The following is a 16571-nucleotide window of genomic DNA, read 5'->3' as shown; positions in this document are numbered from 1 at the left end:
ATGTCCAGGTCTCTCTTGTACTGGAGGGGTCCCCAAGCCAGACACAGGTGCGGGCTCACCAACACTGAGTAGAGGGGAAGGATCACCTCTCTTGACCTGCTGGCAATACTTCGCTTAACACAGCCAAGAATATTGTTAGTCTTCTTAGTGACAAGGGCACATTGCTGACTTGTGTTCAACTTGATGTCCCCCAAGACTCCTCAATAATATTCTATACAGCTGCTTTCCAGCTGGGTAGCCCCCAGCACATACTAGTGCCCAGGGTTGTTCCTCCCCAGCTGCAGGACTTTGCAGTTCTCCTTGCTAAATTTCGTGAGATTCTTGTCAGCCCACCTCTCCAGTCGTTCAAGGTCCCTCTGGATGGCAGCACGATCCTCTGGTTTACCCAGCACTCCCCCTGGTTTCACGTCATCTGTGAATTTACTAGGGATGCACACTACCCCATCATCCAGACCATCAATGAAGATGTTGAACAGGACTGGACCCAATACTGGCCTGTGGAGTATTATTCTACCATTTCCAAATGGCTAGAGGAATAAGCAAGCACTGTTTTGCATACATTTCTAAGTTCTGGAGTACGAGACAGACCAGCTAAAACTGAACACATTTGGAGTGAGCACAGCAAAAGGGAATCAAAGTTGTGAGAAGCAGAGAAGTGTGATACCAATACATTTAAGACTGTAGATACCTTATGATATAATGGGTTATGATGACTTTATAGTTAAGCACTTGCCGTAACAACATACTAGGTTAAGTGTGACAGCTGGGAGGATGGTGAGAACATGATGTAATCAATACATGAAAAAAAAAAAAAAAAAAGGCAAAACAATGTTTTGAACTAGACTCAGCTCACCTCCATCCGGTTTTCCTGCTCCAGAGGCTTTATACCAGCAAATATATCCTGCTCCTCTTCATTCCCCCCTTCAACTTTGTCATCATCTTCCTTGGCTACCTCTTGTGCATTCAGATAGTACACCTGGTAATCGTCTTCCTCTTCTCCATCATCCCCTCCCCCTGCTGCACCATTCTCTCCTACTTCTTCTGGCTTCAGGCTCACACCGCCGCTGTTCTCGTCTGCAGAAGGCAGATCATCATCACCACTACCCATTTCCCCCACAGGATCCTTGGATGATTTCTTGGCTGTGGAACTGCTCCTGACACTTGGCTCAGGTCCCTCGGAGAAGTACACCCCACCATCCTCCTCAAAGGTATCCCTGTAGCTCCTGCTCAGTGGGCTTTCTGTAAAACTAAATGTGTTGCTGGCTTCTGCCCCCAGAGCCAAGCTGCTGTCATCCAGGCTCATCTCTGCTAAGTCTGGCTCTAGGGAGCTGTCTTCACTGCTCATGCGCCGTTTCCCACTATGTTTACTGGTCAAGCCTTTGCTCACTGGCAATTTGGCTTTGCCCACTGCAGTCTTATACACAGCTTTATCACCTTCTGCTGAAAGTCGCCTCAGAACTCTCTGTGGCATTTCAGACACAACTTTCCGCTTTCCAGTGAGTTCCTTCGGGCGAACCGCTGGCTCCTGGAGAGAGGGACGCAGCCTGTCCCCAGGCTGCAGACATGATCCCCCAGGCTCCTGTCCATGGGCTCTACCAGCCTCGCAAGCAGTTTCTGCACACTGCAATCGGCAGCTCCTCTGCTGGATGGCCTTTACCCAACAGAAAGAGTTCTTCTTGTCAGAGCTGCTATAGGTGATCCCAGGAATGGGATAAGCTTCCTCCCAGTTGAAGTAACAGGCTTCCACAGCTGGCTTGAAACCCTGGAATAGCTTCTCCAGTGATTTCTTGTGCTGACCCCTCTTAACATTATCTATGACTTTCAGCTGCCACTGTCTGAGCTGTGAGCAAAGGTCCCTGCGCCTAAGAGAAGAAGTAAGAGGACAGGTTAGAAAGCAGACACAAAACGCACCACCAACAAACTACCTCTTAACCCACAAAACACCTCCTCCTTTTGATCAGAAAACTCTTCTGCTGAATTAACTATAAACAACATTAATAAGAAGACAGGCTAGAAAAAGGAAACAGGTCTACTAACAACAAAGTCCTGAATAGGCCCATGACATAGAAACAAAACGCAGATAGTGCCATCATGAAAATATGATACAAACTGGGAAGTTTAAAATGAAATGCCATCTGCCCTCTTTATCTGCCTCAGATAAGGCATTAGCCATGTGAGCCTCAGCAGTCTCAGACCAGCAAGTGCCATGAGGAACTGCTGTAGGAATCATTCACCAAACTCAGCACTGGTGTGGCCTCACCTCAAGTACAGCATACAGTTTTTAGCACCACAATATAAAAAGGACATAATAAAACTATTAGAGAGCATCCAAAGGAGAGCTACAAATATGGTGAAGGGTCGAGAGGGCAAGACATACAAGGAGCAGCTGAGGTCCCTTGGTTTGTTCAGCCCAGAGTAGAGCAGGCTGAGGGGAGGCCTCATGGCGGCCTGCAGCTCCCTCACGAGGTAGGCACTGAGCTCTGCTCTCTGGGGACAGCGACAGGACCCGAGGGAACGGCATGGAGCTGGGACAGGGGAGGGTCAGGCTGGGTGTTAGGGAAAGGTTCTTCACCCAGAGGGTGGTCAGGCACTGGGACAGGCTCCCCAGGGCAGTGGTCATGGCACTGAGCCTGACAGTGTTCAAGCAGCATTTGGACATGGCTCTCAGACACATGATTTGGTTTTGGGGTAGTGCTGTGTGGAGCCAGGAGTTGCACTTCATGATCCTTGTGGCTCCCTTCCAACTCAGGATATTCTATAGTTCTGTGATAAAACAGTTTGTAGCAGCTGTGAAATGGCACTGTGAACAACTCCAGTCAAGACTTCCAGTACAACCTATATAGCCTGCCCAGAGAAGTACTATGTCAGATAAGATCACGTAATCTACCTCCTAGGCATGTATCTTTCTTCCCCGATATGCCTATCTAGAGCCCAGCAATTTAATTTAGGCTGTAGCAGGCTGTCCTCTGGAGACTAAACTATTGCAAACCATAGGCACAAAACAAGCAGAACAAAAACTGATGTTTAAACAACTGAGGAAGAAGCAAGCTAGAAGGCTTAAGTTCACTTAAATTACACAGCAGGTAGTCCCACGTTCCACATTATCACACAAAGAACAAAGCGTTTCTGCATTTTGCAGCTCTGAATCTCACATACAGCCTAAGCATGCAAACAAGATAGTCTGAATGGATAACAATGTTTAGACAAACTAGTTCAAGAAGTTTCTAGAAAGTCTTTTAGCTCTGCACCAAGTGTCTCAATCAACTGCCATCTTGTTTCTGCCACAGATCTAAGAGATTTGAGGTACAAGTCCAACACTTCAATCCCCTCGGATTACCCATCAAAAGCTAAAGAAAACCAAACAACATCAAAATGGGGTGACCCAAATAAGGTGAAAAGGGTATTAGAACAAAATAAGCTCAACAGAATAGACTGCTTCTATTTATCTAAAGAAATTAATTCGCAAGGGAGCAGGCCAGTGGGGCTTAACTGAGGAGAGGGTTTTCAGAAGGAAAAAGAAGGAGGGGGAATTACTCAGGAAAGGTAACTTAAGGGTGAGCGCCCACAATGAATTTGGACTTAGGTAGCAAGTCTGCTTATGGTTCACTGGACAGAATAGAAAGGATGGATAGAAGAAGGTTCTTCTGGTGACTATTCAAATCCCAAGAGAATAGGAAATCAAGCAGAAGTATTTCAATTATACATGAACTCAAGTAGATCTGAGCAAATTTGAACTGCACCAGATAACTGGAATGTGAATATATGTAGCATTATTACATATTTTATTAAAAGCCAAAACCTTTTATGATTTTTCTATATAATTTGATTGATGTTTGTGTCTATTTTAAACTTCATTCCCAGTTTCCTACAGTTTTTGACTTGTCTTCATCTGCTGTATTTACCTACTTCATACCATAAACTTTACAAGACAGAAACTGCACACATTTAGTGTCCCTGGTGTACCTTACAAGGATATGGCACTGTACTAACGTTACACAACAATTCACTGAAAGCAAATGCTGTTCACATGTAATTGTATTTAAAATACCATCCTGTTTTCATCTGTTCTGAAAAACTTTTTCTGACTATATATTTCACATTAGACGTTTTCAATACATTTAGCACCCTACACTTCATAGACTGCACATACTAAAAATATTATCACAATGCTGACCACAGTATTTCAATGTGAGGCATCAATATCTCAACTGCTATTCAAGTTGTGCTACATAAAGATGGCAGTGATTTACCAAGGCACACTCTGGTTCAGAAACCTGCATAAGCTTCTCAGTATTTCCTCAGACAATTGAAAACACTGACAGAAAATAATATACCAGTGACACTGTTTGCCAATACGCTGTACAGAATAAGCTCTGTAAGTACACAGAAAGCAAGAAATGGTTCATCTTGAAATAGACAACAGTAAATGATTGCACTAAACAGAAATACATTAAATTGCCAAACAGTTAAATTCAAAAAGCATTAAAGTTTATTAGAAGCCTTTATTACCACTCAAATAAATGTTCTCCACTGGGACACTGAAATGCAGACATACACCCATGTGTGAAGCAAAACTCCCAGAAAACAACAAATTATTCACACTATATGACGTTGCTAAAGGTAAGCAGCAAAAGCAATTAAAGTTAAAGGCAATTACAATGCTCTTCAGCCTTACATAGCACATGCTCCAAACAGACTGGGTAATGGTTGAACAGTCAACGAGGTAATGATATAAACACAGGTCATCTACAGGAAAAAACTCCTGAGTGTGTTTGCACATGACAAAAATAAACGAGAGGTTTCTGTCCGTTGGTTAAAGAGTTCTAGCTCCCATTAGATTACCTGACTTTGGTACTCACCTCTGTGGACTAATAGTTGGGTCTAGGACAGCCAGCCTCCAAAGAACCACCATCTCATCACACATACTCGCACAGGCATGAGCAGCTACTTCTGACTGGCCATTGCTGCGCCCGGTGTGGCCGCTAGCACTGCTGTGTGATGCAGATGTTCTCACACTGTACCACCAGCCGGTTATCTGCAGAAGAAAACGTTCAGTGGAGCTGTGTTGTGGTTAACATCCCACTCCTTGCTCTCACTTAACTACAATACCCACAAGGAAACAGAAGCTGAAGTTAGTACCATGTTTTGATTTGACTTCAAAATAGCTGAGAGCATTAAAGCTGTATTGGTTTGTGAGAACTAAGGGCCTCAATTTTTTTTTCTGTTTGGAAGGCACATGCCCACAGAACAAAACAAAACACTCGCAGGAGGTTCTCTTGCTAGAGGCCTTCACACCTGGAGGGAAAAAGTGAACAAATGTGATAAATGAAGCATTTCCTTTCTCCTGCTCAAAGTTGAAGTATGTGACAAGGTAATAAGGAAACGTGCACTGCATTTTATATTAGAGTGAGATCAGTGTCCTAAACTGCCAAAGAAAGCATTTTTCCTAATATTAATTAAAAAATTATCAAAAAATCACTACTTAGACCCATCAAAATATATTTTCTACAACAATAACCAAAGAACCTGAGGTTCTATCACCCAACACATTTCTTTAGGCTTTATAAAAATGACAGCTCATATGTGATGTACTTGCTTAGGAAAAAAATCATTACAATAGATCACCTTGACTGGCCAGAAATCAAAACAAATTTGCTGAACAAAACAGTTCAGACTCCATATATTCGTGTTAAAAGGGTTGACGTATTTCGGGGATACAATGTTGCTGGGACAACACTGAATCAGCACAAGAGCAAGCTACAACATAAATTAAGCGTGGAGCAACATATGCCCATAATGAACATAGGCTGTTAACAAAAAAGTTATTTAGAGATGGATTGTACAGACATGGGATCAGTCACTGATTCAGCCTGGTTCCCCAGAATTTTTTCCTCCATAGCAAAGAGGCTCAGATACCTGTTCATAGTTGAGACACTGGTCAGTCAGAATCTCCAGCAAAGGAGCAGCATTGCTGTCCCGTCTCTTAAACATCTCCCGCACGATAGAAAGCAGGTTCCAGATTCCCTCGGGCTCCCTTCCTCGCAGGGGACGCAGGAGACAGGCCCACTCAGCAGCAGCTGGTGGCTCCGTGGAAGAGAGATACATCGAATTCACATCACTGTGGATAAAACAGAAGTGCAAGGATGAGAAAAAAATGAAATCAAGCAAAGCCACACAAAATCCTGAGTATATGCTATATCCAAAAGTATATTTGCATCTTAAATGGGACAGCCATGCATAACTTAGAAGAGACGACACATAATGAGACTGAGAAAACCATACAAGTAAGGTACTGTGCAAATACAATGTGCTCTACTGAAGTAACATTGGACAAGCGATGCAAAAATACAATCCAGGAAAGGTACCTCGAAACTAAGCATCATTCATGTCATGGAATCATGTAACGGTACATACTATACAGTGAATAAGCGTACAGATTACATGAATATTACATTTTCCCTTCAGTAGGAAACGATTTACCTGAAAACAACAGGCGAGGGTCCACAGAATTTATGAAGGGTTTTCTTTATATTGTCACTCAGAGTAGATTCATCTAAGTACCAAGTGCTTTGATCTGATGCAGAGGGTCCAGCAGTGGGATCTTGACACAAGAACACATACACAGGTTTTGCAGATTTTGAAGAGATTTTCCTCTGGTGCCCAACCACAGAGATTACGGGGAGCATGCAAGCAGTGTTACTCAGTTTATTTCACCCCTTGCAGAACTCACTATTCAGAAATATCTCAAAATGTTATCATTACATTACCTGAACAACTGGCAACACTTAAACAGGAGACATGACTCCCATTTAAAAAAAGCACAGCTAGCCATTCAATGAACTTATTCTATCCCCCTCTGTTTGTCACTGCTAAAGTTACGCCTGAAATACTGTATCCAGTTTTGAATCTTCCAGTCCAGGAATGATACTGAGAAACCAGACAGGATATAGCAGAGGGATACAAAAACAGTGAGGGGAATGGAACACTGATCTATGAGGAGTGGCTTGGGAGTGTTTTGACTAAGAAAAAAAGGGTGAAGGATTATCATTAATAGCCTACAACTACTTGGAGTCACAAACACACACAAACTCTTATTAGCAGTGCAAGACAATAAAAATGGGGTGCTTACATTGGATATCAGGAAAAAAATCTTGACCATAAGGGTAATGCAGTACTAAAACAGCAATACTCTATAACTTCCCTGGTAACCAAGACTTGGCTAAGTTAGCCCAAGACACAGCTAACCCATTTGAGAGTTGCCAATAATCTTGTTTCAAGTAGCAGGTTGGAGAGGTTCACTCCAACCAGCATCAAACAGAAAAATCTTCTGTTAGAAAAGGTGCATTGCCTGATGCTCCCTTCCCCTGAATATACCCCAAGGAGTCCATCATACTAACAATTTCTGGTAGCTGCACCACATGCATGCTTGTACTTTTCCCTTTTACTTTGACCTCCACCTGCAATCCCAGATACTTTGTAACTTATCATTTCAAAAACTCAAAGCAATGGAAATATATCTGCTTCCTATCTTTGACATAGATTACTGAAATAACCTATATCAAGGTTACCTGGGGCTCCACACACTGTGTTGATGGCAGTGGACTGAGAAGATAACAGCTCATCGAGCAAGCGCTGAGCAGTTGGAAGAATCTGCAAACGTGAAGGAAACTTTAAATATACACAATATACATAGTGTTTCTTACCCCAATATATGCAGCCAAATATTTGCCTGGATTTTCCTAACTGAAGGACTCACACATCAGAAGTATCAAATACACATTCATGTTTTCAGAAAGGACGGTAGAGGGTGCTAAAGATAATCCAACGGCAAACTAGCTGTTAGAATTCCTTCTCTCCTTTCTCAAAGCAAACCTGTATGCAAGACTTCCTCTCTATGCTCACACCCTAAGAGGTAAACAAAAGCATTGTAGGTTATTAGTTCCTTTCTCATTTCTTGAGGAGGAGACAACAGACTGTGCTACTGCAGCCAGTTTTGGGAGACATGGAAGTGACTGTAGTTGCAGTCACCATTTTCCTGCACTTTGAATGTTCTGTATTTCTTGTTCCAAAATTCATTTCACTAAAAATAATTATTCCACTATTTCCACTATTAGGAACAGAGGAACAAACTGTAAGTTACATCTATACATAACTTTTCAGACAGACTTTAGCTCATTTACTATGCCTTTAGCACAGAGACCATACATATTTTAACTCTGGCTCAGCAGTAAACTAATAAAATCTCAGCACTAAATGAATGCTGTCATAGATTCTGGCCAGTTCATAGCATAAGCAGAGAAAGGTCACACCTGACAGCAAAATCCTGAGTAGACATACACATAATTTGGCCTTATTGAAAGAAAAATGCATAGCAGAAAACTGTTCTTCCCTCACTTTCAGTCTAAGTCTGGGCTGAGAGACCTTAGATCCGTTTAGTCCTTATCATGCACACTAACAACAGGTTGGGCATATAAAATAGTTAGTATTTAAATGACTTGCAGTAGAACATCTGATAATCCCCCACCTCTCTCTGCACAACAACTGCGGTTAAAGATCACACTTATTGTAAAGCAAGGAATATTCAGTACACCTTTATATTTGCAAATAACATGGACTCATCCAAACAGACAGAAGAAAACATTTCAGAAGGATATTTTACATTTCTACAAAACAGAATATAGGCCTTCCAATACCCAAAGGGGGCCTACACGAAAGTTGGGGAGGTACCCTTTGTCAGGGAGTGTAGTGATAGGACAAGGAGTAATGGCTTTAAACTAAATGAGGGTAGATTTAGTTTAGATATAAGGAAGAAATCCTTTACTCAGAGGGTGGTGAGGCACTGGAACAGGTTGCCCAGGGAAGTTGTGGATGCCCCATCCCTGGAGGTGTTCAAGGTCAGTTTGGATGGGGCCCTTGCCAACCTGACCTAGTGGGTGGCATCCCTGCCTAAGACAGAAGGATTGGAAATAGATGATCTTTAAGGTCACTTTCAACTCAAGCCATTCTATGATGGCTATGATGATCCTATGGTCATCTGGAAAGATAGAAATAATTAAATTGTCCAGATGTTCCTGGATGCACAGCTGGTACACATGAAAGGAGAAATAAACCTTGCAAAAAGGAGCAGACAGAATATATGAAAGCATTATATCACACAAGCAAGTCACATGATACTCAGGAAACTAGTAGTACCACTACTGACCTTTTAAAACCCTCCTTTTCAAACAGACTAGTGACATATGACTTTCAGATCTTAAGGAGGGAAGAAAAGCTTTGTCTTTTATGTAACGAAGCAAGAAGCGCACACTGTTGGTGTTTAAATTTGAGCAACAAAAAACAGTTTGTTTGGTTTTTTAATCATTTTCATATTATATGATCTCTCTATTTCCTCTCATAAGAAGATTACTATTTCTGTAGGAAAGTTAGGGGATGTTTTAGCAGTAGAATATCTTAGTGTCCCAGGAACACCATCATAATATAAATTTTAGGCACACACTGACAGTATTGTAAGTCTTAGACCTAATTAATACACACACTACTGAAATGTGGCAGATACTCATGTAGGCTAGTGTTTCTCAGCCTTATTTGACTGAGCCATCATAAAAAGTTGCCAAATCTTTATATTCTTAATCTTAAAGCAAACATTTTGCAGTTACTTGGGTATTTTTATGCAATTTGAGCTAGCATTTTAGGCAGATTATGGAAGTGACCTGACCTTGAATTGCATAGATATTTAAGGAATAATAAAGCAGATTTTGTCTTTGACTAACAAAACGTCATGTCTATTACTTTGCATACCCCAAATGATTCTTTTGAATCAACAAGAGGCTGCATTGGGCAAAGTCAAAAGGTCACCATTTGGGTACATTAGAAAGTACCTACCTAGGGTATGTATATACAGTGCATCCCCTATATAGTCTTCTCCATTTATCCAACCACAAAACACAAAAAGGGATAACCTGTTTTATTCTGACCAAAGTTTTTCACAACTTTGCTTTATTTTACTGGGTTTGAACTTTGCTTCCACAAGCTAAGTGCATATTTATGCTAATACGAATAGATATCGCTCTTCTTTCTTCTTTTAAGACACTTTTAATCTTTTACTTGACAACAGACAATTGTCAAATAATAGAACGGCAAGCTTGAAAAGGGTAAGAACTAAAAGCTTTTCCAGCAACTCACAATCAAATAGCATAACTGGTGATCTTGCAACGAAAGACATCACATAAATTCACCCAAAATAATGATAACTGAATTTAACAAAAAAAAAAAACAGTCCTATTGATCGTCCCGATTTACCTGTTGTGGAAGTTCACTGATTAGGTACTGAGCAAATTTTTGCAATTGGTCTCTTTGTAGCCGAGACAAGGACTCAGAAACAGGTGCTCGTAAGCATACCGCAGATGCCTGAAGAAAGAAAAGGAGATATAAACTGTCATTACCAGGTCAGACATAATGAACCTGTGCCCAGTGAGTGGATAAAGTGTCACAAACAGTGGCTATGTTGATGCATATCATGCTTGGTCTTGACGGACAATTTTTTTCCCCCTGTAATTATGTGAAGTGTTGCAGAAAAGATGCAAATAAGCTGTCTAGGTTTTATCAAAACTGTTTTTAAGAGCTTCTTGTCAAGGAAACTGCTTTAACAGCTGTGCTTAAGATCTGTTGTTGCTAGCAATTGCACAAATACCAGCAGGAATTTCACAAACAAACCTCTAAAACAGGACATTATTCTTTAAGCTTCTGGCAAAGCAACCCGCTCTGTAGGGGACTGTTTCACAGAATCACAACTGCCTCATTTATCTCATTTGAGATTTTGACTTCAATCTTAAAATCACTTCTTCTCCATGTCTTAAAACAATAGATCATAAAATGAATACTAGTTTCTTAACCTTTTTCAATATACAGAATAAAAAGTACCCAAATGAAACCCACATAAAATTTAAGCTGGAAGCAGGAGAGAGCACTTTGGTAATAAAGATGCTTCTGATATTGATTTGTCTACCCAGAGCAATATCCCTTGGCTTGTATCTCACTAGTGTCAGCAGTCAGTATACACAAACATGAAAATGATTTCACTGTCACTTTCAGGTGGAAGAAAGGACAGGGGGGAAAGGGTGATTTCTGTCTTACAGAAGATCCAAACTTTCTGAATGTAGATAGTGTAATTTAGGATTTGTTTCCTATCCTCACTTTTAATATTCACTTTTTACAATGAAAGTCTTTCAAAGCAGAACCTTTTTTTTTTTGCTAATTCTCCTGCTCTAAGTACAAAAAGTATATTGATATTTGAATGAGACTACACCCGAGTATAATTTAATCCTATTATGATTGTCCAGTGTGAAATGTAAACAAGCTTCAGGAGGTTATCAGCACTCATTTAAGAATCTGGAATTAATCATAAATAACCATATTAGATATAAAAGGTTCCATGACAGCAGAGAATCTTCTGTTTCCTTCAATCATCCAAGCTTAATCCTTCCTTAAGATATATTTCTCATTGCTTCCTAAAGACTGAAGAAATAAATCTGTATGCAAGTCTGAACCCTCAACTTGTATGTCTCATGTTGATTCCACCTGTTTTCACCTGGAGTCCCTGGGACAAGAAGTACCTACTTTTCACTCTATACAAGGCCATGCAGAATGCTAGCAGTCAAGCAAAATTATAAAAGTACTGTTTGAAATCTACAAGTAAAAATGACACTTATCTGTCTCACTATGTGTTTAAGTGAACTGGTGAACATAAAGGCCAACTGTGATCAAAATGACTTTTCTTCTGCACTCTCAATGATCAAACAACCTCAAGAAAGAGCTTTCAAATCCCACATTTACCAAGACTTTTAATAAAAAAATAAGTATCGGTGACCTTCCACTCCTGCAGAACTGAAGAAAGAATGAATAATTGTTGCATTTAAAAGAGAAACAGGAAGGGTCCAAAAAGGACTCTGCATCTACTCTTAGCAATTTGCACATTATCAAAGGACATTCTGCAGTTTAGAGCCCCAGTCAATTCACACTGCAGACTGCAACTGTGAGTGCACATTTGCACAATCTGTAACCAAAAGGAGTGCCAAAAACAATTTCCCTAAAGAGAGTGCATGCTGCATAAAATGGTAATGACAAGAAACTCAGAGAAGAGGATGCCTAGGGGAGAGCAGAAGTGTATTTAAAGGCCTACATTGTGTATCCGGAAGAGGCAGAGCGCCACGACATGAGCACACCACTTGGCCCCAGCTCCGCAGGTACAGCTGCATGACGTGATCCTGCATCGGTCAAACATCACTGCCACATTGTATGCACCTTTGGGCGGCACCATCTGTGGGGGTATCACAGTGGCGCTCAGATGGAAACCTGTTAAAATTCAAAAGTCCAAAGTTACTATGCTGGTGCCTGGAAGACAGATTCATAGAGCATGGAAATTTAGGTATGTGGCATTTAAACAGCGAAACTCTATGTCTAGCAATGATACCTACAAGTTAGAATCTCTAGCACTTCTTTCTTACCAATCAGCTGTGGTAGAGTATTAGCAGAGAGGCAAAACACATTGTAAAAGGTTTAAAATTACCAGATTTTAATATATTAAATTTAAATTTTACAAAGAAAAGCAGGACTGGATAAAGCCAGCACTGAAAAGTGGGACTTTTTGATCATGGGGTCAAAGTCAGACTATACATATTTTAGGCATGATTTCTACGTTAATGAACTCTAGCAACAGTGCAAAAGAACAGGTTAGGTGACTTCTTCAGAATTAGTTCCCACTCTATTAATTTTCACAATTCTGCAGTGAACTAAAGAAGGCAGCACTTATATCTGAACACTTACTATCAAGTTATGGCTTCATGGGCTACCAATTTCTCACAAATTATATACCTATTTGAAATTTTGCAAAATCCCACTTTTATAAACCCTGTACTCAGAAAACAAACAAACACTTGCTTAGACTAAAATCACTGAAAAAGGAAATTCTCAAAAATAACACTTAAAAGAATCCAGCCTCGTTTGTTTGTGATCAAACACACAAATTATGAATCTCCTCTCAGGCAGGATAACAAAACACTTTTAACAAGACTTGGCTTCACATAACCTCATGTACAGTGCCTACCAGTTGCACTCAAAATGAGGCTTCCTCTGCAGATAAAGATTATTCAAAGGCACACATATTACAACCAGGAAAAGGCCATCAGGAGCATGAATATTCTGTTTGTCTTTAGGGTTCCAATCACCAGTTAATCATCATTTATAGCAACGAATATCAGGCTCAGAACCTTTATGCTAGTCTTAAATTCAGTTTTAATGCAGCATGGAAAGCACAAAGGGTATCAAAGCCGCAACCAAAATTCAGTTCAACAATCTACTTTAAGTGAAAAAATATGGCTTGTGACAGGTGATTGAAACAGTTTCTCCATCATCAGCACAGGCAAGTACGTTATAAACCCACACTACTAAACTTTTATTATGATATTGTGAGATTATTATAACGATGGTGTTCAAGAATGCATGTGACCTACTAAATCTCATTTAAAACAATGTGCAGTATTTCCTCCTCAAAATACAATCCTCATGCCAATACAAACTTGCTCTTACCTTACTTAACCTTTCTATTTCTCCCGTTAACCAGAATTAAAATCCTCTTCCTGATGTGGGTGATTATTTTGATTAGTACACATAATGCCATCCAAATTCTTCAGCCATTTTAGCAATTGGAACAGAATCAAAACAAAAGAAGGCATCACCACAAAATTACTGCACTGCTTATTACTAGCTACAGTTCTATTTTATATTCCACACTTGGATAATAGAACCCAAACAGTTCAGCTAGTCCTTCTGGTATACTAGAAGCATCTCAGACTAATGCCAAAATGCCCTAATTTTCACAAAAGCAAATTAGGCACTTCACAAATTGTAATTGAAGCAATTCTATTTCACCGAGAAAAAGAAGTATTCTAAAGGTGTTAGAGAAGAGTGGGTCACAGTTATGCACTCTTCTCAAGCTCCTACCGTGACTTTTTTTATTTGTATATGAAGACAGTTAACTGATAAAAGGCAAAGAGGGAAGAACTAGTATAAAGAGAGAGAAAGAAAACTTAAGGGCTTCAGCATGACATATCACAAGCTTCAACTCAAACTGTAGCTTAATGAACACATCCGCTACTGGCACTGCCAATTCAAGCAAATCCGTCTGATTCCTCTGCACTGCCATCTTGCTGTACTGAACAACTGCTTGTGGGATGGTACAGGAAACTAATACCACAATTCAGTCCACTGCACAGCTTATAAAAGTCTGAACCTGCAGAGACTGAAACGGTGACAGTGCAGGGAGACCATTCTGGACTCCCTAACCCAAAACTCCTGTTTAAAGAAATGGCCATCAAACTGTACTTGTTTACAGTGAAACTGCAACTACTTGCAGATTGCAGCTGTTACTTGCCTGCTTAAACGTGAAGACAAGAATCACACTCACTGCACCATGAGCTTACTGACCCAGTTACCCCACGGAGGTCACAAGACCAAGGAGTGTTCTTCCCTCCCATTTACCCCCTGCACTCACTACCTGGTACCAGCTTATCTACTCCATGTATAGCCATACATTTTTTAAAACTAAGTGTACCAGTAGCACTCATTCTACAACTGCATGTAGCCCACCAAAAAAAAATGAGATGTATTTATTTCTATTCTTGGCTAGCTCCGCTCCAGGAGACCTCACAAATGGGCTGCAGGCCAGAGGAATTGCTTTGTCACGAGTCTCGCTACCATTTTTCTTAAATTCTCTGCACAGAGCAAGATTAGTGCTTCTGTGAAAGCATTTAGGCTTCTACACATAAAGTGCATCTTAGACTTCTTACAAGCACGAGATTTACTACTTATAGAATCATTTGGGTTGGAAAAGACCTCTGTGATCACCAAGTCCAACAGTTAACCTATGCATAGACCAAATTTGTCAAGCAGCCAGTACCAACACTTCAGAGGATATTTGGCTAGGATGCACTACACGCAATCTACTGCACTCACGAAGCAGGTCTTATCACAGTGAAGAAGAGGTAGCAGCATACTATCGCCCCTGATACTCAATTAAGACACATGGTTTGATCAAACAGAAATGCTAAAAAAAATCAACTGCTGCCCAGACTAGGTCCCATGAAACACAGATGCCTTGTTTTTGCTCCCCAGCTCCCTGGGCCGGAGCTGCAGCCTGTGGAGAGGAGCCCACGCATGAGCAGGGGATCTGGTAGGAGTTGTTGAATTGACAGCTCTATGGGAGCTGGGGAGACTCTTTCTGGAGCAATCTGTTTCCAAAAGATGGACCCCATGGTATGGACCCATATTAGAGCAGCTCTTGAAGAGCTGCAGCCTGTGGGAAGCCCACACAGGATCAGTTTGGAAAGGATGGCATCCCATGGGAGGGACCCCATGCTGCAGCAGGGGCAGAGAGTGACCATGAAGGAGCAGCCGATGAAGTGTTATAGACTGACCGCAGCCCCATTCATCTGCACTGCCTGGGATAGGAGATAGAAGAGGGTAGATATGGGGGGGGGGCACATGTTTTTAGCTTGCTTTTAGTTATTGCCTATTAAGAATTATCTCCTTACATGTAGTCTGTTTTGCCTGTGACAGTAACTGGTGAGAAATCTCCCTGTCTTTATCGCAGTCCTTGAGCCCTCTCCTATCATATTTTCTCCCTCTCTTCCTTTGAGGAAGGGGAGCAAGACAGCAGTTGTGGTGAAGTTTAGCTGCCCATCAGAGTGAAACCACCACAGACAGAAGAGCACAAAGCACATTCCAACCTTTGTCCTACTGATCATAATGTCACAATACACTGCTGACTCCCCCCAGAATCAAATCCCCTCTCAAAAAGTTGCTTCATTTTCTTACATTTATTTTCATGTTTGTCAATATATGGAACTCAAAACTGCAACCACACACTGTAAAACCATTTAGAGTAAACAAGTGAACTGACATTCACCCCACATGTACTGCCCCTCTTCTGAGCTGCTATTCAGAGAAAAAAATTATTCCTTAGACAAAGTTCCCCTCCCAAGGAGGAAACAATGCTACTATTTAAACAAAGTTACTTCCTTCCCTTCCACACACAATCCTTTGTTAAGAAGTTCAGTTGCTGTATGCGTGGTCAAGAAGTTCCTCCCCTGTGTCATTCACCACCTCCTCTTTTTCCTACTCCTTTCCTCCTCCCCCAAGCATAGGTTTTAAACTAGCATTCCCAGACTTTGCTCATTTAAGTTTTTCTATACCTCCTTTCAATTTTAATTTATTACTGAAACAGGTTTTAACCACAGTCTTAGCACTGTGTATTAAATATTTTGCTCTTTTCCACTATCAAAGTCCCAGGAATTACTGAATTTCTGCCAGTTTCATTGTAACTCATTTTGTCTCTCTTAAACATTTGTCTTCCTGAACTTCAGCCTTAAAGGCCTCTAGCAGCATCTCAGTCTTGACATCGGAGGTCTATGTAGGCAAAATTCAATTTTATTCTATTTAGCTCAGTTTTGTTGATGATCCAAAATTACTATCTGGTCTCACTGACAACTTCAATATACCTTATGTATGAGGAAGTA

The 16571-nt window shown here is 40.8% G+C and overlaps 1 protein-coding gene across 7 annotated transcripts in view; it reads right to left on the bottom strand.

The window, feature by feature from the left end:
* Positions 1-16571, bottom strand: part of ZSWIM8 (zinc finger SWIM-type containing 8) — a 109008-nt gene that overhangs the window by 58140 nt on the left and 34297 nt on the right. For all 7 annotated transcript variants that reach the window (XM_080598070.1, XM_080598069.1, XM_080598072.1 and 4 more), the window contains exons 4-10: positions 12179-12351; positions 10300-10407; positions 7569-7650; positions 6481-6601; positions 5917-6118; positions 4860-5035; positions 854-1862 (exon numbers count right to left, since the gene is read on the bottom strand). In XM_080598070.1, coding sequence (XP_080454196.1) covers positions 854-1862; positions 4860-5035; positions 5917-6118; positions 6481-6601; positions 7569-7650; positions 10300-10407; positions 12179-12351 — 1871 coding nt within the window. The remainder of the gene's footprint in view (positions 1-853; positions 1863-4859; positions 5036-5916; positions 6119-6480; positions 6602-7568; positions 7651-10299; positions 10408-12178; positions 12352-16571) is intronic.

The sequence above is a fragment of the Anser brachyrhynchus genome, assembly GCF_964034855.1.
Source record: "Anser brachyrhynchus genome assembly, chromosome: 6".
NCBI classification, from domain to species: Eukaryota; Metazoa; Chordata; class Aves; order Anseriformes; family Anatidae; genus Anser; species Anser brachyrhynchus.
Note: the sequence above shows the minus strand (reverse complement) of the source record. Positions and strands in the feature narration are given on the sequence as shown.